The sequence below is a fragment of the Strix aluco genome, chromosome 4, assembly GCF_031877795.1.
Source record: "Strix aluco isolate bStrAlu1 chromosome 4, bStrAlu1.hap1, whole genome shotgun sequence".
NCBI classification, from domain to species: Eukaryota; Metazoa; Chordata; class Aves; order Strigiformes; family Strigidae; genus Strix; species Strix aluco.
In genome coordinates, this window is record NC_133934.1 from 87,410,275 (window position 1) to 87,431,651 (window position 21,377).

At 45.7% G+C, this 21,377-nt stretch overlaps 4 protein-coding genes across 30 annotated transcripts in view; 2 read left to right on the plus strand and 2 right to left on the minus strand.

Moving 5' to 3' along the window:
• Nucleotides 1-1,893: 1,893 nt before the first annotated feature.
• On the minus strand, nucleotides 1,894-7,506 carry NDUFS3 (NADH:ubiquinone oxidoreductase core subunit S3). The gene is made up of 7 exons (XM_074823982.1): nucleotides 7,377-7,506; nucleotides 7,209-7,280; nucleotides 6,220-6,317; nucleotides 5,793-5,942; nucleotides 3,782-3,907; nucleotides 3,373-3,492; nucleotides 1,894-2,133 (listed from the first exon to the last, which is right to left on the minus strand). The coding sequence occupies exons 1-7, from the start codon at nucleotides 7,423-7,425 to the stop codon at nucleotides 1,966-1,968; spliced, it is 783 nt and encodes a 260-aa protein (XP_074680083.1). The 5' UTR covers nucleotides 7,426-7,506; the 3' UTR covers nucleotides 1,894-1,965.
• On the plus strand, nucleotides 7,479-15,106 carry KBTBD4 (kelch repeat and BTB domain containing 4). Of its 2 annotated transcripts, none has more exons than XM_074823952.1 (4): nucleotides 7,479-7,581; nucleotides 9,652-10,272; nucleotides 12,782-12,888; nucleotides 13,464-15,106. In XM_074823952.1, the coding sequence occupies exons 2-4, from the start codon at nucleotides 9,681-9,683 to the stop codon at nucleotides 14,322-14,324; spliced, it is 1,560 nt and encodes a 519-aa protein (XP_074680053.1). In that variant the 5' UTR covers nucleotides 7,479-7,581; nucleotides 9,652-9,680; the 3' UTR covers nucleotides 14,325-15,106. The 2 variants fall into 2 exon arrangements, with proteins under 2 accessions (XP_074680053.1, XP_074680052.1); XM_074823951.1 differs by having other exon boundaries at nucleotides 7,526-7,668.
• Nucleotides 15,107-15,266: 160 nt separating this feature from the next.
• Nucleotides 15,267-17,845, minus strand: PTPMT1 (protein tyrosine phosphatase mitochondrial 1). 2 transcript variants are annotated; one of them, XM_074823983.1, is made up of 4 exons: nucleotides 17,578-17,845; nucleotides 17,426-17,506; nucleotides 16,818-17,009; nucleotides 15,267-15,531 (listed from the first exon to the last, which is right to left on the minus strand). In XM_074823983.1, the coding sequence occupies exons 1-4, from the start codon at nucleotides 17,761-17,763 to the stop codon at nucleotides 15,400-15,402; spliced, it is 591 nt and encodes a 196-aa protein (XP_074680084.1). In that variant the 5' UTR covers nucleotides 17,764-17,845; the 3' UTR covers nucleotides 15,267-15,399. The 2 variants fall into 2 exon arrangements, with proteins under 2 accessions (XP_074680084.1, XP_074680085.1); XM_074823984.1 differs by lacking the exon at nucleotides 17,426-17,506.
• An 80-nt stretch (nucleotides 17,846-17,925) lies between these two features.
• The window catches only part of CELF1 (CUGBP Elav-like family member 1), a 69,705-nt gene continuing 66,253 nt past the window's right edge, over nucleotides 17,926-21,377 (plus strand). For 14 of the 25 annotated variants that reach the window (XR_012623239.1, XR_012623240.1, XM_074823953.1 and 11 more), the window contains exon 1: nucleotides 17,988-18,077. The gene's annotated coding sequence lies outside the window, so the exon portion shown is untranslated. Of the gene's footprint in view, nucleotides 18,078-21,377 lie in introns of all 25 variants that reach the window. The other 11 variants (XM_074823973.1, XM_074823974.1, XM_074823976.1 and 8 more) reach the window with 9 other exon arrangements.

The following is a 21,377-nucleotide window of genomic DNA, read 5'->3' on the forward strand; positions in this document are numbered from 1 at the left end:
AGAGATTTGGGTCCATTAGCAACTATTCCACAGATTAAAGATCTGCTGGAGCCAATGCCTGTCCCCACAGGGCTGGCTACTTTTCCAGTACACACATTCTTCAGCAAACCTTGCATGCTGTCTGACTTGACAGGGCATTGTGTCTAACATTTCTTAATGTTACATCAATCAAATTCTCCCTCTGCACAAACATTATGTTCACACGGCAGTTTTCCTTCTGTTCCTGCTACCATCAGTCTTCTGACTTACTGTACTGGGAAATACGTATTTTTTACAATACACAGACCATCCGTTTTGGCATGGTGCCTCAAGCAACCTGGGATGGGGGAGGGAGAATGTGGTGGGGAGATGTGCTTTATAAAGAATTTTCACAGTAACAGAAGTGGTGCCAGGAACTTTTCTGTCTTGCGCAATAGGCATCACCATGCAAAAAGAGCCACTGTAACAGAAAACAGAACCAGCTGTGGAACACGTTGTAGGAAGGACTAAAAGTACATTTCCTATTTAATCAGCTCAACTGATGGCAGATCAAGTGGAGCTAAGAACTATACAAAGCCCCAAACTTCTGATTCATGTTGCCTTCTCTTTCCTCTTTCCCATACAGAGCTGTAACTTTTAAGGTGAGTGGCAAATGCTATTAACTAGAGAACACTGTTCTGAGTCACATCCCAAGCACTGCCAGCCACAGCAGCCTGAAACAAATTAAAAAAAAAAAATTTTTTTAAAGAAAAATATAAGAAGCCCATCCATACAAGGCTGGGGTGGACACAAACATGAAACCTGATTCTTGAAAACAGATCACATTCTAGTCATAATGAGTACTTGTTCCTTTTCTGTCTTAATTTCTTATCCCTTCCTCCATCCCATACCCTAGCCTTCCCCAAACCCCTTTTTTAATTAGTGCTTTTACAATTTAAAAGCTTAAGTAGTGATTCAGAGAATCTCTACAAACAGCTTGTGAATTATTTTATGAAATCTCTTATACAATAGTTTTCAGATCTTAATGAGGTCAGTCAGTTTTCTGATGCAGAACTGTGTTACGTATTTTCTGGACTAAGGACAAGGGGCATTATTAATTGATGACTGCTGTAATGTAATCTCATTTAAACAGGTGGTGGGTGGACTGAAACTACAGTATTTTTCCAGCTTTTTTGGAGAGAGCTGAGATTTTCCACAAGAGCAAAGATAGTGGTAACGCTATTATATCATACAGCTCAAAATAATTGGAATAGTGACAAAAAGGCATAGATTCTTGCCTGTGGGACAAGGGAAGGGAGATATTCTTGACTGCAGGGAAAAGCACGATCTGAAGATGCTGGAGAAATTAAAGACTGCTCGATTGTGAAGAAAAAGCCAGTATGAGGGAGTGGCATGTGAGAGGCTACCTGCAACTCCTCCTTCTGCCAGAAGGACAGGCACTGACATAATTTCCAAGGAAACAACGCAGAGATTTCCACAATTGTTTTGGTCTGGATCCAGGTACATCTCGTGTTGTCCTAAAAACAACTGCACTGGAACCATTTACAAAAGCCTTGTCTGTTTGCTGTATTATTACGATCTCCCCAACACCCATCTTGGAGCTGAGACACTGCTGTCCCATTGCTCAAGCTACACAGCTGCTTCAGTACAGTCTCCTACAGAGTGCTCAGGTTATGAATTATGCCTGCAGGGACAGAGAGCAGAAGCAGTGTATATAAAGCATCTTAGTCACAGGGAATGTCTGGACGCCATTCAATTTGCAAATCAAAAAGACAAATCCAGTGTTTTACAACTCAAAGCAGCAGATAAACATCTACCAATTGGATTATCAAGACTGTAAATTAGCATCCCTCACCCTGCGCTTTTCATCTAGTCTGAAAACAGCATTATTCATGTGACCACAACAGGCAAGAATCTCATATCAATTTTTATTATTATAAATACTATGTTAGAACAGAAAGGATGGTGCCAAGCTCCATTCTGCTGCTATTTTGCATCTTCTTTCTTGGCTCCTGCTTCTATTTTCAGGGGTTCTGGAGCTGCACGATAGGCAGGAAATGCTTCCCAAGGACTATTCAGATCAAACTTGCGAAATTCCTGAGATAGCTCCACAGGCTCTGCCACTACCCGTTTCACTTCATCATCATACCGCACCTAGAACAGCGCAAAGGACACAAGCCAGTCATTTCCATACAGTCCCCACAGCATCTCTGCTATCTGCTGTACACAGTCATGACCCAGACCACCCTCTGGTTACAGGCAATCCTACTTCTTGTGCCGTGGATAGGCCACAGACCTCTGCCACAGCTTCAGTTCTCCTCATTATGAAACAAAAACCCTCCAGATGCCACCAAGACCTTTGCACTCTGCGGGAAAACCCTCCTCTTTGCTACCATGTACCTCAGGTGACCTGACTAATCACCCTGAATTAGGAGTGCCCAGCCTACAGTCCATATGAAGTCCATGTGGAATAACGCATAGTTTGTCATATGACAAAGGAATTTCTCCTGAGTCACTGAAATAAGGTGGCCCATTCACCTGCCATAGCTGAGGACTACTCTCATGAGTCTTTATAACATGGCAGTTTGTTTGGTTTTAGTTGTGCTTCTTAGTGTAACACTCAGAATATGGGACAAAAAGACAACCAAGGTGAAATGCAGGCGAGTACCAGACACTTTCAGCTGGCTTGCTTTATCCTCATTGTGCCAGTCCAGATCTCCAAACCACAGCTCAGGAGATGCTGCCTGGTCCTCACTTGCAGGATTTGCTGTTATTTCTAATTTTTTTAAAACCCTCTGTGACTTGCAGAACCTCACTGTTTTCTCCTGAGACTCAAGTCAGTCTTAGAACTGCACCAAATATGACTGCTGCTGCAAGGCGGTCATCTGAAACTAGACAGATACCAAACACACTCATTTCACCTGTGTTTTGACATACAGAGGTAAATATTTGATAAATAGCAAGAGTCAGTTCAACTAGAGTTTTGTAATGTGGGGCCTACAAAAACTCAACAAAATGGAGTTTCAACTGCATTAAGATCAGTTCAGTCCTTTATTCCTCTGGGAATCTCCAGTTTTGCAGTGGAAAGTTTAATCTTCCAGAAGACACGCGAAAAGCAGAAGCACCTTCTCTGCCTGACAAATATCTCTGGTATACAGCAGATGAAATCTGCTCAGTGTCTCTGGCCTTAGGCTGCCTTATTACTGATGATATTTTGTGATGACTTTGAATTTCCATGCAGGAGATCTATAGAACTCCTCTGGAACACAGACAAGTGAAACATCCTTAGGGCCTCTCAGACAAAGGACTGTAAAGCAGTCACATCTCTGTACCGAAACTCAAATAAGAGTATTGGAGAGATTTGATAACTTTAGACATGAGCATATCTCCTACCTCCACGTAACCAGAGAGTGGAAAGTCCTTCCGGAAAGGATGGCCCTCAAACCCATAGTCTGTGAGGATTCGCCTTAGATCAGGGTGGTTGGCAAAGAAAACACCATACATGTCCCAAACCTAAATGAAAGGGAGCCAAGTAAATTGGATTAGGAAAAAAAAAAAAACCCCTTCATGTATTATGTTCATAAAACTTCAGTTACACGCCTGGCTTTGTGCAGTGCCAGCAAAACTGGTGCAGGAACTCATTCAAAAGCAAGTCAAACACCTTTTCACCCCCTACTCTGAAAAGGCAGCCAGGAAAACACTTCTCTCTCTCTCTCTCTTCCTCAGGGCCCTGGGAATCAGTTTAATCAGGAAAAGACAGCCCCTCTCCACAGACTCTGCTCCCAAGTAGACTGGCACTCACCTCTCTCTCATACCAGTTTGCTGCCTTGTGCACAGACACTGCTGAGTCGATGGGTGTCAGCTCATCGGTGTATGTCTTCACACGGATCCGACTGTTGAACCGCAGAGACAGGAGATTGTACACAATCTGAAGCAGAATAAAAGACATCGGTCTTGTACGGCACTTATGGCTCTGCAGTACAGCAATGGCTAAGCAAAGGCACATGAAGACTATTTCAAATATTTTTTATCAGTAGAATCACATTCAGCCCTTCAGAGCTGGGCACTAAGACACTATCACAACTGAGGTGAAGTGATAGCTTATCATTTTCGTCCTTGTAAGTGTAACAAAAATAATGTGAGATTTAGAAAACATGACTGATGAAGGAGAGCTGAAGTAAAAAGGGATACTAAATCTTAAAAAAAGAATACTGAAGGGATGGAGACACTTGACAATAGTCTTTCAACAGTCTGTCACAAACAAAATGGCATCCAGTGGGAGAAAGCTAAAGAGATATACTTAATTTTCAGCAAAGAAGTTGGATACCAGGGAAAATTTCTAACTCTTCTGATGATGAAGTACTAAAAAAAAGGCTGCTTATGAGCATTACTAGAACCTCCAGGGCAGCGGGGGGGAGCAGGAATACTTACTACAAACAGGCTGAGAGAAAATGCCAAACCTTTGTTAAGAAATTTTGTAGCCTCATTTGATACTGCCTCTGTGAAGATGGCTGGAAAGGTGAATTCATTAAGGTCTGTATTTCTATTATTTCTATGAATCTACTACCTTGATTTTTGAAAGAAAAATCCTGAATTAAAAAAAAATCTTCATTTACTTCAGAGACTGGAGGCCTTTCAGTTAAAGAAACTCTCTCTACAACTCTCAGGATTTTTTTCTAATCATGAGTTATGTTACTAAAACTCAAAGCTGTTATTAGCAAAGCAAGAAGGAGCTACATTTGAAAACAACAGACATCTGATTAGCCAATATAGGTAAGGTAAACCTGCCACCCCTTGCTTTCTGAGCAGCTGTTGCTAAGTGATTTCATACAGGACAAACCACAGGGGGAAAATAAATCAGCTACTTTTCATTATCCTTGTTACTTGCTGGGAACTAAAAATCTACCAATTCACTTCTCTTGCCTGAAAGACAGTCTGCCCAGATTAGACAAGGGAAGACAGACATCTCCTCACCCATAAGGCTGCCTAAACCACAGTCAGCCTCCTACAGCCTGTGAGCCCTAGGTATTTTCTGGCATTGACTTTTACAGATCTTCTAAATTAAACTACAGTAATGTCTTCGCAACCATACTGTGAACAAAGCTTTCTAATAGTAGGTGATCAGACAATATGATGAGCCTGTGGTTTCCTCAGAGATGTATCTTTTCTTTTTCTATCTGCAGCTCCAATTTTTCTGCAGCTGAAAAGCTATATGGCAAGATATTCAAAAGCATCTGTGGGAACCAAGTCTCCAATATTCACCAAAAGTCAGTGGAAGTTCAGCGCCTGAAATCTTCTGAGAGCTTTCTGAAAATCTGTCTCATCTCCTATTTGGTCCTGACTTTCAGGGATTTTTTTTAAAATAACTAAATAGCTTTTTTGTTTGTTTGTTTGTTTTTTAAAGAGGACAATTGTTAAGAAGATTGAGGGGATTTAAAGAAAAACATCATCAGTTGTGACAACAGCAGATGACAGGCCTAAGTGGAAGAAAGAAGAACACCAATTCACATCTGGCCAGAAAGAAGTCTCTAGACACTTTGGTAAAACCAAAACTATACCAAAAAAAAAAAAAAAAAAAGAAAACAAAGAAACAAACAAAAAGCACCTTTCAGCAGAGCACAAAAGGAAAGTCAAACTAAGAACCCACACAATATCAACTCTACTACTGCTTCCATGATCAACAGATTAAACGAACCCCAGCATTTCAGAGTGAATTTTAATTTTCACTGTCAGCAAAAAACGTGCTCAGAGCTGCAACAGCACCCACAGCCATCAGCACTTGTGAAAGCCCTGCAGCTATGACCAGTTCTTACCTCAAAGCGGTACTGCCGAGACGGGACATCGACAGCAGTCAAGTCAGCCAAGGATTTGAACTGGGCATTAGTGTGATCTCGAAGGAAGGTCAGAACTGGAATGATCCCATCTGGATGGATCAAGAGTTCCAGCTCATTGAAACAGGTCACCTGATGAAGACAGTGGCGAGGTCATGAGTACAAACACCAACAGGACTGAACGTTACACTCGAACCTTATGCCAAATCCAGCAGAACACCCAAACAAAGAGAGTATATGGCGCAGCAGACACATAGTGACATCAGATGAAGAGGCTTAATAACAGCAGTAACTTTCATGTAATTCTGACAATCCTTCTTCCCCAGAACAATTTCTGAAAACAGCAAACAAGCAAGTGTTCACTGGGTCCTGTCCCCCTGACAAGAACAGTTTCTCAAACAGCACCTACCTGGGCTTGCTGGATATACTTGGGCAGAATCTCAGCTACATACTCCCCAAAAACACATAGCTGCTTCTGTTCTACTTCATTTTTTGGTCTGACAGTAGCTAAAGAGAAAAATAAAGTTCCCAAGATTATGGCAGGAAATACAGAAAGCTATGGAAAGAAGAGTAGCAACTCCCATCCCTGACTTAAAAATGCCTTCAACCTCCCTCCTCAGTAGCTCTAGGCAGAAGCCAGGCAGTTTCAGGTCCAGGCAACCTGCAAAGTTTACTGTGGTAAATCCAAAACTAAACACAGTAGTGGAATATATAGGATGCTATAAGAGACTAGACTATAGCAACATATGTGTGTTGTGGTACACAGAACATGGAACTAGAGACTTTGATAAGGAAGGAAGTTTGCATCAGTGCTAGACAGAATTTTTTTGTGTGTGCTATAAATGGAGCAGGATGAACAGTCCAACAATGGTGGAGAAACAAATAACAAAAAAGAGAGGGGCAGAGATAACTGAACAATCTGAACTCTGATACTGCTCATGACTTTCAGCCTGGGTCTAGAAAGGATCTTTTTTTCCTAGACAAAATAATCCTGGTTTTCTTTGATGTGCCAGCATCTAAGCAACCCCCTCATAGTCAAAGCACCCTAGGATCTCAGGCTGCTCTCTCGTTGTTGTTACGACTACAGACACCCCTCAAGGTTCAGTGCAACGAAGCTCTTACCGAGGCACAACTTTGCACAGAAGCCGCAGGCAGGCCCACGAGAAAGGACGCAGCCGGGAATCCAGAGCAATACGGTTATCAAAGGAAACACTTTTCCGCGCAAAAATCCGGTTTATGCGCGATGGGCACCCACCAGTTCCCGGCACACCCACTAAAAGGTGTTTTATGGCACAGAGAGTGCCCAAGGGCAGCCTCCGTCTCTTCCCCCGCTCCGGCCCAACCGCAAAGCCCCACCGGGCCCCCGCCCCGCTCCCGCCGCTGGCCCCGCTCACTCACGGCGAGTCTCCGCGGCAGAGCTCCCCGCCAGCCGGGCCCGCGCCGTCACTGCCGCCGCCGGGCCTGCGCCAGCTGCGGAGAGAAACGGACATGTCGGACCGCCCGCCAACCGCCCGGCCCGGGCCTAACCGAGTCCCGCCGCCGCCGCCCCGGGACCAGCGCCCTCACCTCGCAGCACGGCCCGCGCCACCACCCCCCGCGCCGCCGCTGCCAACATCCCCGCCAGGCCACGGACGGGCAAGGGCACGGGCCGGAAGCGGAAAGCGCCGCCGCGCTTCCGCCCGGGGAGGCGGAAGCGCTCTCCGGGGCTTCCCGGGGACGCTTCCGGGTCGGTGGCCGGAAGCGGCGAGTGCCTGGTAGCGCCTGGCGCAGGGTGAGGGCCGCGGAGAAGCCGCTGGGGCACCCCGGGGCGGCGGCGGGAGGCTCCGGGGCGGCGGCGGCATGAAGGGAGGCGCCGCAGGTGGGTGCTGTGGGGCCGTGCCGGGGGGCCCGGGGAGCGCCGGCGGCCCGGGGCGGGCTGGGAGCGGCCCTGCCGCCGGCCCGGGGGCAGCGAGCGCTGCGGAGAGGCGGGGGGACCCCGGCAGAGCCGCGGGTGAGGCAGCGCTGTGGGGCGAGGTGACTCCATGGCGGTTCCTGGAGCGTTAGCGAGGCCCTGGCGGGGGTCTTCGCTTTACCGAGAATTAGCTGTTTTCTGAAGTTGTTCTGGGGAAGAAAGATTGTCAGAATTCCGTGAAAGTTACTGCTGTTATTAAGTCCCTTTATCAGGTGTCATTATGCGTCTGTTGTGCCATATACTCTCTTTGTTTGGGTGTTCTGCTGGATTCAGCTTAATTTTCGGTCACCTATAGCCTGGCGTAGGGCAGATCGTTGCTTTGGTAATGCCTTATGGGACACTTTATTGTTCCTGCGCGTCTCTTTCTTCATAGGGGAGCTGCCGGGGATGTGAAGGGGAGCTTTGTGTTTACAAAGAAGGGTGTGAGATTCACGGTAGTCTTTAGCTGCTGTTGGCGTTTCTTTTGTGACTTGGACCCAGTCCTCTGGAAACTGTGCAGGGCAGTGGGATCTGCCAGGATCCCTGTAGGGATCGAGAGCTTTAACTGAAGCGGGAGCCAGTTTGTAGGATAGGCTTGTACTTGGTAAAGCTGGAAAAACAGTACCGATGTGTTCCATGCCCATTGCAGCTCCTCAGTCTCTTACGGGCTAATGTATAGGTACTTTTTAGACAGACCAGAAGTATGGTAAAATCACAATAAGGGTATAATTAAGGCAGGCCATCATCAGGGATGGGACGGACTTGTCTAGCCCAGTAGGGATGTAGACGCTGCTTCCCGTGAACAGAACTGAGGAGCAAAGAACTTAGGAGCCCTCCTGTATCAAGCAGAGCTATTGTAAGCAGATGCATGTTGGACAGAATAAAGCATGGAAGAGTAACTACGAATCTCCTGGGGAAAAATCCCATCTTTGAGAAATATTGTACTGGAAATCATGTTCAGTATTAATTGAGGAAATTTGTGGTATCAGTCACCATGGCTGATAGTTGAGGTGTAAAAATAAGCTTATAGTGAATGTAGGCGGGCATCTGTTTGCTCCTAATGCTGGCAAGAGCCATGTTAAAAAGAGCTCTTTTCTACAGCAGTCCTTCTCTGGTTCAGAAGTTTTTTCAACCCACAAGCTGCTTGGAGCTCTGCAAACAATCTCTGGTACCTACTAAGAGTGTTTGGTACCTACTAAGAGGTGTTAGCTGTTAAATTGAGTTCTCCTTGCCACTTGGGAAACAGTGGCTAACAACATCTAACAGGTTATTTTGCATGCTGAAGGTGTCTGGTGCATTAACAAACTGAGTATAACAATCAGTTATTTCATTTGGTTAGCTTGAAGGACTGGTGGTTATGTCTGGCAGACTTCTTACGCATCTTTTTTGGTAAAAACAAGTTCACCTTGCTTGATACCACTGCACGGAGTCATCATCTTGGTTTTGGATGGTAATTACCTCCTCCTGATGATGTGAACTGCTGTCTGTGCTCTTCGTTAGTATGATACTGTAATCCTTTTTCCATCTAGCCCAGCTATGGTGCTGCCACATTGTTTTGGCTTCGTGAGTTTCCTAAGGCGGTTGCTGGACTTTCCACTTGAATAACCGTTGCTGCATTTCTTTGTGTCAGTGAAATGAGTGGTGAAAAGATATGCACGTCTCCCAGTTCTGCTGGGGTGTGATGCTCACTGTACTGGAAGTTTGGTATATATTATAATTTTAATTATGCCAACTTCTGATTTCTTGTTTGAGATTCTGAAGCTCAAGCAGAAGTTTTTGGCTGTGCTATTTATATTCAGTCTAAAATATGCTGGCCTCTTACCAAAATGTTTGATTTTTCCCTGTACCCTGAAGTACTGCATAATCTTGTTAGTGGAGAGAGAAAGCCGTATAATTATTGTGATTTTACAGATTGCTGGAGGTCTGATCTGTGCAGCACCATGGACTCTTCAGAAGAGACTGGAGGCTCCTCTGCAGAAGAAAACTACTTTGTGAACTACACCTTCACCGACCGCTCCCACTCAGGCCGCGTGGCCCAGGGTATTATGAAATTATGCTTGGAGGATGAGCTCTTTGCTGATGTTACAATATCAGTGGAAGGCAAGGAATTCCAGCTGCACCGTTTGGTCCTCTCAGCACAGAGTTGCTTTTTTCGTTCTATGTTCACTTCCAACCTAAAAGAGGCCCACAACCGGGTGATTGAGCTGCAGGACGTTAGTGAGAGTGTCTTTCAGCTCCTGGTGGACTATATTTACCATGGGACTGTAAAGCTGAGGGCAGAGGAATTGCAGGAAACCTATGAAGTGGCAGACATGTACCAGCTGACTGCCCTTTTTGAAGAGTGCTCCCGTTTTCTGGCTCGTACGGTGCAGGTTAGGAACTGTCTGCAGGTCATGTGGTTGGCAGATCAACACAGTGACATGGAGCTCTACACAGCTGCCAAACACTGTGCAAAGTCACATTTGTCTCAACTGCAAGACACAGAGGAGTTCCTACACCTGCCCCTCCGCCTGCTGACAGACATCCTTACAGGTAAGGAGTTCCTGAGACTTTTAGAGACTCTGTCAGGGACTGAACAAAATAGATCGAAAGATGGAAAGATCTGAGCTTTCATAATCACTGTCTATTCAGAGACTTAGCTAAGTTAAGCAAAGCAAAAAATTCTGGATAACTTAATCAGAAAAAAAACTATTAATTGTTACTGGACATGAAGTATCTAAGCTATGGAAAAGGAACACAGAGGATGCTGGTAATTCCCAGCAGTCAACAGGTCAGAAGTATTACAGGTTTTTTAAACATAACTTAGTAACTTTCAGCAATTTGTTGTATTTTTGTTTGCATTAAAAGTAAAAGAAGCCTTACCATAAATGAACATCTTATGAAAGTCTTTTTTCTTCTTTAGTTTGTAATCGTTTAACATAGTAATGCAACAGCTCAACATTTGTAAGAAGGCTTGAGCACAAGCCATATTTTTAGGCTATGTTAGAGTTATTAATTATATGTAATTGTTAGGATTATTTAGGCTAGACACTCAGCTGACTGAAATAGAGGCATTGTAACATCTTAGGTAATACAGTAATTACCCTTCTTGTAAAGGTAATAGCCTTCCACAGTAATGGATGCAAAGACTCAGTGTTGTGAAGGATGTGTGAACACATCAAAAACTTAGTCCAACTGCCATCAATCCTTAAGATTTTCTGCTGCCCTGGTAGGTACAGCCAGTACTTGAAAACCTCTCTGTGATGCCGCAGTCACAACTCCATTTTTGTGCATTTATGTATCATTGCTAGAGGAAGCAAGAATGTAGAAGCAGTTCATACATTCAGATGTGCTGGCCTTGGGGCCAGAGAGATTGCCCCTTTCTTGCTTTAATTAAATAATTTCGTAAATGAGTAAATAACTACTTTGTGTGTCATGTGTTTTATATGCTGTTACAATAAACCTACCGTGACTGGATTCTTTGGAATACTGGCAAATCTGTCCACAAGACTTAAAATAGCCTTTAAAGTGGATGCTATGCATATGAGAGTTTTACAGATGTTGCATTGTATTATCTCTATTGGATCTAAACCGATTCACAGTCAAAAACCCATTGAAAATACGTACTGACAGCTCAAAAAAACGATGATAAAATTAGAGTAATTTTGTTAACTATCTACGTAAAGATTTTAAACTACGTTGTGAGTTCATTAAAAAAAAAAATTCACAAAATCGTGAAATGAAGCTATGGAGGTCAGTCACCCTTAACTTCTTCGGGATTCTATGTGGTAACCATAGTTTTAGGACTATGGCCTTTAGTGTTTGTGGTCCTAAATTAAAACAATTGCTCAACAAAACTTTTTTCCCATGCATCATCTATTTCCATATATAGAATCACTTTACTCAATATTTATGCCAAAGCTTAGCTCATAAAATTGATTCAAATCTGAAATATGCTCCTGCTGTAGGGAAAATCTTTTACTTTTGCAATTCCTGCATCTTTGTTTAGTTAATGGAGAATTAAATAGAGGAAGCTGTTAGTGGCAAGGATTAAAATGAATTTCACAAAATAGTGATTTATTAAGCTTACCTTTTGCTGCACTCTAGGACCCATTTCAAAATCAAAGTTTTTTCATTTAACCACTAAATGCGATGGATAGCTTATGGAAATCCCTTTTTCTAATAAAGAGTTGAAATACCTGCTTTTGTTCTACACTTTTTCTCCTCCCTTCCAGTATAGAGAAAAGTGTTGGAATTTGCTTGATGCCTTCAGCATCGTTGAATCAGGGTTTGTCACGTGAGCAGACTACAAAACAAGAGAGCCTTCATAGGGAGGCCTCTCAGTGACTACAGGCATAATTGCTGGCTTTAAACTGGAAGTAAATACTTAAAATCTTCTAGGTAACGTACTGATGACGATGATGCAATAGTTTGTGGCATAACCAAAACTTCCAATTATGTCTGGAAACAAATTGAAATCTGGTGCAGTCTGTTGAGTGTTTCCTACTGTCATGCTGCTAAGGAAAGCTATAGTAGCTCACTGGGGATTTCCAAATGTTAAGAGGATGGCAGCAACACCAGATGTTCAGTCTTGAGGGTCAGCTGCCTGACAGTGCTCAGAGAAGGAAAATTTCTGCAGATGACTTCTGCTAGATAGGTTTCTAGGACCAGCCAGAAAGGCAGGCAGCTGCTGAGATTCTCAAATAGGAGAATCTTTTTGCCTGAATGCTTAAATAAGAAAATACTTTTTATCATCACAAAGCATGTAAGTTCTCTTTCCTGCCCTCTTTCTCTTGGATATAGGTTCCTTTGTTGAAACTCATCCAAAGTGCTTAAGATCTGGCAGCTCTGTCTTCTGCTATTTATCCAAACTAATTTCATGTAGATGTCTGGCTGGCAGCACTGATCATGCCTGCCAAAATCTCTGTATCTTTTTTTTCCTATCTGGAGAAAGTAGGGTTTGTGGTGGGACTGGGGGGAGGGAGTCACAGGAAAAGGATGTTCCTGAGCACATACACCTTTGTCTAGATATCATAAATGCCTTTCTGTCCCCAAACCGCAGATGGCGTTCCATGTTCTCAGAATCCAACAGTTGCCATAGAAACCTGGATCAACTTCAACAAGGAGGAGCGAGCGGGCTTTTCAGAGACACTGCGATCAAGTCTGAAGGTATAAAACAACCTTCTGTTCCGGGATCGGTGTCGTACTTGGTGGTTTTGCACTTTCCAAGGCAGGGTGTTCTGCTCACAGGTGTGACTTGAAAGTCACAAAGCACAAGTGCCATTGAAATTCGTGGTGCTTGCAGGAGGAATACTTTCATTGTTATAAATAGCAACTGCGCTGACAGCTTTTTTAATTTAACCTGAGGCTGCTTTCACTAGTGATTGGAGCAATGCCACTAATGACTTATTTCACCAGATGCTCCGTTACCAAAGAGCCCATTCAGAAATCTGAGTTTGGCTTTCTCCTTATAACTCTACTCCATCAGTGATGTAACCAGCCCTTACCTAAACCGCAGACACTCATGTTCCCATGAAGTCTGTTGCTATTTTGCTATGTCAGATACAACTGGTGTCTTGGAAAGATTTTGAGGCTCTGAGTCCTTAATGCTGTAGGGTGGCAGGACTTGGGAAGCAGGTCACACACCTCAGGCCCACAGGCAAAGGTGAAAAATGCAGGCTTAGGCATCACTGATATTTGTGTAAACAGGTCCAATTCTGCTGACACATTCCTCCTTCTCTCAGGTGATTGGAGAAAATGTTCACATCTACCTGATTGGAAAGGAGTCGTCACGTACGCACTCACTCGCTGTCTCTCTGCATTGTGCTGATGATGACTCCATAAGTGTGAGTGGCCAGAACAGCTTGTGTCACCAGATCACTGCAGCCTGCAAGCACGGGAGTGACCTATATGTCGTCGGTGGCTCCATTCCACGACGCATGTGGAAATGCAACAACGCGACCATAGACTGGGAATGGTGTGCCCCTCTGCCCCGTGACCGGCTCCAACACACCCTTGTCTCCGTGCCGAGCAAGGATGCAATCTATTCACTGGGGGGGAAAACTCTCCAGGACACTCTCTCTAATGCCGTCATCTATTACAGAGTACGAGACAATGTCTGGACAGAGACCAGCCAGTTGGAAGTGGCCGTCTCTGGAGCCGCAGGTGTAAACCTTAATGGTGTCATTTACCTGCTGGGTGGGGAGGAAAATGACTTGGACTTCTTCACCAAGCCCTCTCGGCTAATTCAGTGCTACGATACCAACACAGAGAAGTGCCACGTGAAGCCATACGTACTGCCTTTTGCCGGGCGCATGCATGCTGCTGTGCACAAGGATGTGGTGTTCATCGTAGCTGAGGGGGATTCGCTGCTCTGCTATAATCCTCTGCTGGATAGCTTCACCCGGCTCTGCCTGCCAGATGCCTGGAGCTCGGTACCATCCCTCTGGAAAATCGCCAGTTGCAACGGCAGCATCTATGTCTTTCGCGACCGCTATAAAAAGGGTGATGCAAACACTTTTAAACTTAACCCAGCCACCTCTGTTGTAACAGTCACAAGCGGCATCAAAGTGCTGCTCACTAACCTGCAGTTTGTCCTGGCCTAAGCAGGGAAACCAGGCCATGATAGGAAGGGCAGCAACAGTGTTCTGCTGCGCAGCTCAGAGGCACCCACCACCCTCAGCACTGGTCCAGTTACGATGAGCTCACTCATCCAGTAAAGACCCCATCCTCTATACCTGTGCAGAGGAAGTATGGGCTTTCTGGCTGTGGGCCTCCTCTTTTACATAGCACTATTAAAGTTGAACTGCTGCATCTTAGATTTCAGACAGACTAAATGCTATTACTTTGATCCCTTGATGATAAGCTGCTTGAGTTTGAGGCCCAAACTGCAGCAAATGGCTTTTTTAGCCTGGAACCAATCCACCAATAACAAATCCTGTGGCATATGGACAACGTCCTCCTTGGCCCAGACTGCTAGTTTTAACTGCCTAGGAGACTGTCGCAGAGTTAGATGTGCACTGTGTCCTCCAGGGATGTCCCCATTTAAACACTCCTGTGTCCCTACTGCAGAAGGAGCAACTGGCAGAAATATTTGCAGCAGACAGATTCCAGAGCTGACCCCAAGACCTTTAGTAGGTTGCATTATTCAGCACTTCTCCTAGAGGAGTGGTAACAAACCAGGAACTTGCTTACTGCTCTGTCATCACCTAGCGTTAAAGAGGGAGATCATTTTTATGAGTGTTGGCTTCCTTTACTGTACAGGGAATCCCCACCTGTAATCATAGTGTTGGTGAAAGACAGAATTAAGACCACGTCCTCCCACCCCTCTCTGTTGGCACTGTAACCCTTTGGGTACGAATCTGAATAAAGTCTCTGCTGAGACAAAGGTTTCTTTTCCTTTGCTGCAAATATTACAGAACTTCCTTTGGATTGCAGTTTGGCTCAGCACTGGTACTGTGTGTGGGAGAGAACAACTATGGGGCTCCAAGAGAACTAAGACATTAGCCATAAGGAAAGAAAGCTTTAATGAAACAGCCCAATGTCCCTTTTACTGTAATTTATGTAAAAACTTCTTTATTGATGGTCAAGAAATACAATGCTTAAGTCTTCATTAGATCATTAAAACGTAAGGTTTTTTTAAAGCAGCCGAGACAGAGATTTTGATAGTTCTTACTGACACTATGCAGTTGTCCCAGTGATCATGTTCCTGTGAAATGTCTCCAGGACCTGGACTTGCTTGTGCCGAATGAGGATGTGAGGACGGATCTTGGCAATAGCCTCTATTGCTTCCTGAGGGCTCCAGTGATGCAGCTGAAAAGGCAGAAACCCTGCAAGTGAAAATCCATTCCATCCCTGCACCAGTTAATGGAGCCTTCCTGGAGGCTACAGGCAACATTAGAGTTGTTAGAAGACTCGCTGCTTTGCCTCTTCTGTTTACTTCATGTTCCTCTCAGAGGGGCCTGAATGTCCATGCGAGTTCATGGAATGAGTCCCACGGTTAAAGAGGAATGCTTGCTGCCTGGGACCTCCATTTTCTGTCTCACCCATGCTTCTATCATGTTGTGAATAGTTTCCTGTCCTAGTCCCACCAGACCAGAGCAAAAGTGCAGCTTGCTCTTTTTGTTGTTTTAAAACTTTACGAGTACTCCCATTGCATTTCAGCACTTAGAAAATTTTCCCTTCAGTGCTAAGGGAAAATTTTCCAGGGAACATTTAATAACACCAGCAGAAGAATTGACAGGTGGGATTTTGTTCTTAGTGCTGGCTTACCCAGTTGAGTCTGTAGAGGAACTTGGAAAACCAGTCACTTCTCTTGATCCTGAATTGTATTTATTTAAAAGCTTAGAAAGGCTTGCCATTTCAGTTAACCAAGGAGAAAATCTGAACAAAAATGGACATTTATCTCCTCAGTAGACCTACCTTCATGCATGACTTGTTATTCCCATCTCAATCCGTTCCTCCGTAAAAAGAATTAAGAAAGGCAGAATCATTCAGAACCTGTTGAGAACTTACTATACTAATGGGCCAGAAAACCAAGCAGCTTCCTGAAGTCTGACTGATCTGCCAGAACTAGCAACAGATACTATCAAATCATGTGTTTCAAAGCTTTGTTGCAATAACAGTTTCTCTTTCCCATAAGGTCAGAACATCTTTGCCAGTGCTTGTGCTATTAACTCAGCTGGCAGAGGCAGACTGTACAGATGAACAAAAAGACTGCTTACAATGGCAGCTATATTGCAGCTTCACCACCATCCTGTTGCCAGGAGGCATTATCTTGACAGTATCATAAACACAGATGAACAAGGTGTGCAAAGATAAACTAGATTATCAAAGAAAGCTTAGACAGCAGTTCAGCAAACATTAATTTTCATTTGTTCATTTACCCTGCGTTTGCCACAGTCTACAAAACGGCAATGTAAGTTTGGGGCCTGACCATCTACCTCTCTTAAAATGGGTGTCCAGTCCAAACTCTGTAAAATCATGGAACATCACTGCACCTGTACATGCTCAGGCTTCTTGAGCAAAAGGAAACTAAAGGTTGGCTGTATCTACCCAGACTGTATCAAAATAAACCCCATTTAGCATAGAATCCTTACTTGAATTAAATATGCTGCCACCAAGGTGGCACTGCGGGAGCGTCCTGCCTTGCAGTGCACATAGACACTGTTACCGCAGGCTCGGTGTTTCAGTATGAATTCAACACCTTTGTGGAGGTTTTCCAAGGTGGGGACTCCAGTTAGATCCACGGTGCTGAGACGCAGTTGCTCCACTCCCATTGCCTCCCATTCCTGAAATGAGCACAGCAGAGTCGATCAGTTAACTTTCTGTGGGGTTTTGGTTGGCTGTTTGTTGTTTGTTTTTTTTTTCCTGAAAGAAAACGCAGAACCTGTTGAGAGAGTTGGGAAATTCAGTGGGGCTGCAAGCAGGTGAACGTCAATCCTTTGAATCAGATGTATGAAAACTTTAGTGCTGCCTATCAGACTGCAGGCATGAAGGGGAACTGGAAAGATGTGGGGCAGCTAAAGGGAAGGAGGGGAGCTGGGTTTTAAAAGTCGGCTTAGGTACGAAGGAGCCAGGTCTTCGCTGTCAGAGGATTTGGCGGTCGCTGCCAGGATCACGGCAGGAGGCGGCTAAAGCCTCAGGGGACAGGCGGAGAGACAAGAGACCCTCCCCGGCGGGGCCCCAGCAAGCTCCCCGGGCTCACCTGGGCGGAGCAGCAGAGGAACCGGGTCTCGTACTCCTCGTTGAGGGCGACCACGGCGCGCACGTTCTCCTCCGCCACCAGCTACGGGCACAGGCACCGTCAGGCACCCTCAGGCCCCGCCGCCCCGCCCCGCCCCGCCGCGCCTGCCTTACCGTGCGGCTGCGTCCCCGCAGCGGCAGCGCCCCCAGCAGCACGGCGCCGTCGATGCGGTGGAACCAGGGCCGGTGGACCCAGGGCCAGCGGGACCCGGGCAGCCGCGCCCGCGCCACCGTGTACAGCAGCGTCGGGTAGAAGAGCAGCCGCGCCGCTGCGGCCCCCAGCGCCTCCGCCACCGCCATCGCGGGCCCCGCCGGCCGAGGGGCGGGGGAGCGGCGCGGACGAGCGCACTGAGCCGGGGGAGCCCGCGGCGGGAGCGGGGCGGTGTCGGGAGGGGCCGGGGCCGGCCCCTCCAGCTCGGGCCCGCCGTGGTCTCTCCCGGAAGCGCCGCCATCTTGCGGAGCCGGCCTGAGGCGGCGCAGGGAGCCGAGCGGGGCGCGGTTGGATCCCCGGGGGCAGGTGAGGGCGGTGGCCGCCAGGAGGAGCTCGGGCCGGGCCGGGCAGGGCAGGGACGGAGCCGAGCCGAGCCCAGTCCGCGGAGAGCGCGATCGCGCAGGTAACGGCTCTCCTGTCCTCCTCCCCCTTCCCCTGGGCTCCCGCCGTGAGGCCACTCGTGCCGGGCCGCGGCGGCAGCCTCTGCGGCGGGCGCCTCGCTCCTGCCCGCCCGCCTCTTCACCGCCTACCCCGCGGCGCGGAGGGGCTGGGGCCCGCGGGGGGGCCGCTGTTCTGTACGCGCCACCCCGGGGGCGGTGGCCGCCCCTCCGGAGCCCGGAACCGGAGGCCGCCGGTTGTATCTGATCCGAGCTCTGACAGCGCCTCGGGCGGCGGCGGCGGCGGGGGGCGCTGCAGGTGCGAGCGCAGCCCGGGGTGGCGGTGGCATTGGGGGGGGGGCGGCTGCGGCGGGCCCCGTGTGGCCCCTGGGGCCGGGGAGCCGCTCCCCCGGGCTGCGGCTGCCGTCAGCCTGCCGGGCTGGGCGGCTGAAGCGCCGCGGAGCCGCCCGGAGGCTCATCCCCGGACCGTGGGGCGCGGTTCCGTGTCGGCGGGGCACGGTGGGGGTCTGTCGTTTGCAGAAGTGTGCCGGTGTACGAGTAGAGGCGAATCGGGTATACGAGAAGCAGAAGCAGGGGAGTTGGAGTTCAGCGCAGTGTGAGGATTTGCAGTCTCCTGTGCAAGAAGGCATGACGGACACTGCTGGAGCGAAGTTAGAAGTATGAAAACCAGGAGAGACTGAACGTAAAATGAAGAACAAATACATGAAGAAGCCATAAAAGTTGATAACAGCATGAGATTTTTGTAGGACTGTTTATGAGTAGGAAGTTGAGAGGCAGAACTATAATAAAGTGTGGAACCTTCACTCTTTAACATTCCTGAGGAATCGTGGCCCAGACGTTTTCACCTTTAAGGCACGGGCATTCTCGTCTGCCTGAAGTTGTCGGGGAGCATTTTTTAAATGTTGCCGCTTTCTTGTATGTGCTGCTTGAGCTTGGTCATCGGGTGTGTTTCACTGGGAGCTTACTTGATTTAGAAAGATACTTGGTGGGGATTTATATCTTGAAGCACGCTTTGCTTCTGGTCTACAAGAGCTTGGACTTTCTGAGTATCTTGAATTAATTTATTTTTGTATTTTATTTTGTGTGTGTGTGTCCTTCCAGGCTTTGTACTAGTGATCACGATAATTGCTAAGTTATTTCCTGGTGCCTTTTGCTGTCTTCTCTATTGCTTTTCTATAGATTAGCTCATCAGATAAATTTTACTGCACTGACTTGGCATTGCATATCCATAATAAACCCATCATGGTTTTTTTCTTCCCCTCAGCTATGTTCTTGGGAGTGCTGCATAATGTGAGATACTGTACTTCCTAGAGTTGTGTCAGGACGCAAGTCCTTAAGAGGAAGCTTTGTTGGAAATACTACTGCTGTGGTAGATGTTTAAAGATACTACTTACGTCTTTACACTGAGATAGGAAATGTTAAGGTGGGTGCAGCTTGCATCCTGCAACTGCATGTGTGCAGTTGCATTCCTGCTGATGAAGAGTTCCCAGGGCAGGAGCACAGTTCTTCTATCTGCTCAGGGACATGGGTGCAGATGTATATACCAGTAAAATCTGTAAATAGGGATTTTAAAATATGATGATGTAAAGGATTTTTTTTCTTTAGAGGTGCTTACTGTTCTCTTTCAGCCTGTGCTCACTTTCAAAATTATTGCTGATACTTATTCTGGGAAAGTATGTATGCTGGTTTTTGGAGCGTGTTCACCTTTTCTGAATGATAACTCTCAGGTGGCTGTGTTTTTCCTTTCCCTGTCAAAGTTCCTAATGTTACTTTAGAGAAAAATCAGTACCAGATCTTGCCTCCTTGGTTACGTCCTTGCATTTATGGATCTGCTTCTTTTTTGTATATGAAACAAAACAATAGATTCAGTCTTAGGAAACTGCGTTTGTATGCGAAAGAAAGCAGGAGCACAGCGTCTGTGGAAAATAGAGGATTGAAAAGTGACTCTCATAAAATCATGAACACTAAACCGCAAAGATTTATGTATTTGGTAGTTTTGTTTTGAAAGTATATGGCTTACAATAATGAGGAGAACTTACCCGTCTTTCACAAGGGGGACACGGTGAAGAACTCCACAGCAGTACTGTGTGCTTATTACTGTATCCACCTTTTTGCTAGTCCTTCAAAGCTAGGTGCACTTGTAAGATTATCATTACATGGTGGGAGGAAGGTGTCTTTAACTTCTATTTTTTCTGCGATGAGTAGGGATTCTAAAGACACACGGCCCTGGCACTGCGCCTCTAAAGGGAAAAGCAAGGAATGTAGCTGTATCATAGGTATGCAGTAATTGTGTATCTCAGCAATAATAAATCCATGATTTGCAAGGTCCCTTGCAAGTAACCTTTACATCAGTTGAAGAATCATTAGATGAAACAAATTATGGTGCTTTGACATAAGAGAAATATTTATAATATTGGGTAACTTTTCTTTTGAAATTACTGCAAACAATATTATGCTGAATTAGTTGAATTTCATGAAAGATAGATGTTTATGTGGTTCTTAAATACATAAACTGACATTGAATTAAGTAAAATACTACCGATAATCCAGCCTGTAATTTAGTAAGAATTTAATTTAGTAAGAACTTTTGTTATGAGCAGGTTGTTCCTTAAGTATTTCTTGCACCTTTTTCTGAAATGTGGTTACTGATTGTCAGTTACTGTGTTTCTTAATTTCACCTGTTAGCCTTCTGGGTCTGCTCTGATTTTTTCTTTAGGGCTTTTCTTAGGCTAGTGGGAAGCGATACAAATTCTTCTTGGTTTTGAGATGTTCTCATTATTGTCTCTAACTCTGGTATCTAAGAAGAACCCACTCTTCTGGCTGTTGAAATAGAGACTGCTGTTCAGCGATATGACCATGAGGCAGTTCAGTTTTCCAAGTCATAAGATGAATTTTGCTACTGAAACAGCAGCAATAGCCCGACAGACTCAGATTTGTATTTCTTCATTCTTATTCATCAGTCTTGCCATGAATGTCTTAAATGTTTTATTTCCATCTAGGCATGTTCAGTATTGCTTCTTGTCCTTTAGTCTGCCATTCCCCAAGACTATGTGCGGAGTTATTCACTGCCTTGGTAACTGCCTTCAGGCAAGAAAGTATCATTTTTATCTATTGATCAGTTAGTAGTCAGGGGAAAAAACAGTGTAAATCAAAGCAGAGTAGAATACTTCAGGGTTTATTAGAATGGGAGTTGTAAATTGAGAAAAGTTATCTAGGCCCTCTAATGGGTATTTCTCTTGAAGTATCACAGCACAGTATCTTGAGTTGTGATCCTGTTACACGATTTCTTGAGGCAAGAGAGATTA

Excerpts from the sequence above, each read along its gene's own strand:
- NDUFS3 (XM_074823982.1), bottom strand. The coding sequence starts at position 7,425 with ATGTTGGCAGCGGCGGCGCGGGGGGTGGTGGCGCGGGCCGTGCTGCGA. Across the intron at positions 3,493-3,781 it reads CAAACTGGTATGAGAGAGAG|GTTTGGGACATGTATGGTGT; the intron begins GTGAGTGCCAGT and ends CCTTTCATTTAG. Across the intron at positions 2,134-3,372 it reads CACTCTCTGGTTACGTGGAG|GTGCGGTATGATGATGAAGT; the intron begins GTAGGAGATATG and ends GCGCTGTTCTAG.
- KBTBD4 (XM_074823951.1), top strand. Across the intron at positions 10,273-12,781 it reads GCTGACAGACATCCTTACAG|ATGGCGTTCCATGTTCTCAG; the intron begins GTAAGGAGTTCC and ends CCCAAACCGCAG. Across the intron at positions 12,889-13,463 it reads CACTGCGATCAAGTCTGAAG|GTGATTGGAGAAAATGTTCA; the intron begins GTATAAAACAAC and ends TCCTTCTCTCAG.
- PTPMT1 (XM_074823983.1), bottom strand. The coding sequence starts at position 17,763 with ATGGCGGTGGCGGAGGCGCTGGGGGCCGCAGCGGCGCGGCTGCTCTTC. Across the intron at positions 17,507-17,577 it reads TGCGGGGACGCAGCCGCACG|CTGGTGGCGGAGGAGAACGT; the intron begins GTAAGGCAGGCG and ends CTGTGCCCGTAG. Across the intron at positions 15,532-16,817 it reads TGGCAGCATATTTAATTCAA|CTGCATCACTGGAGCCCTCA; the intron begins GTAAGGATTCTA and ends CTGCCTTTTCAG.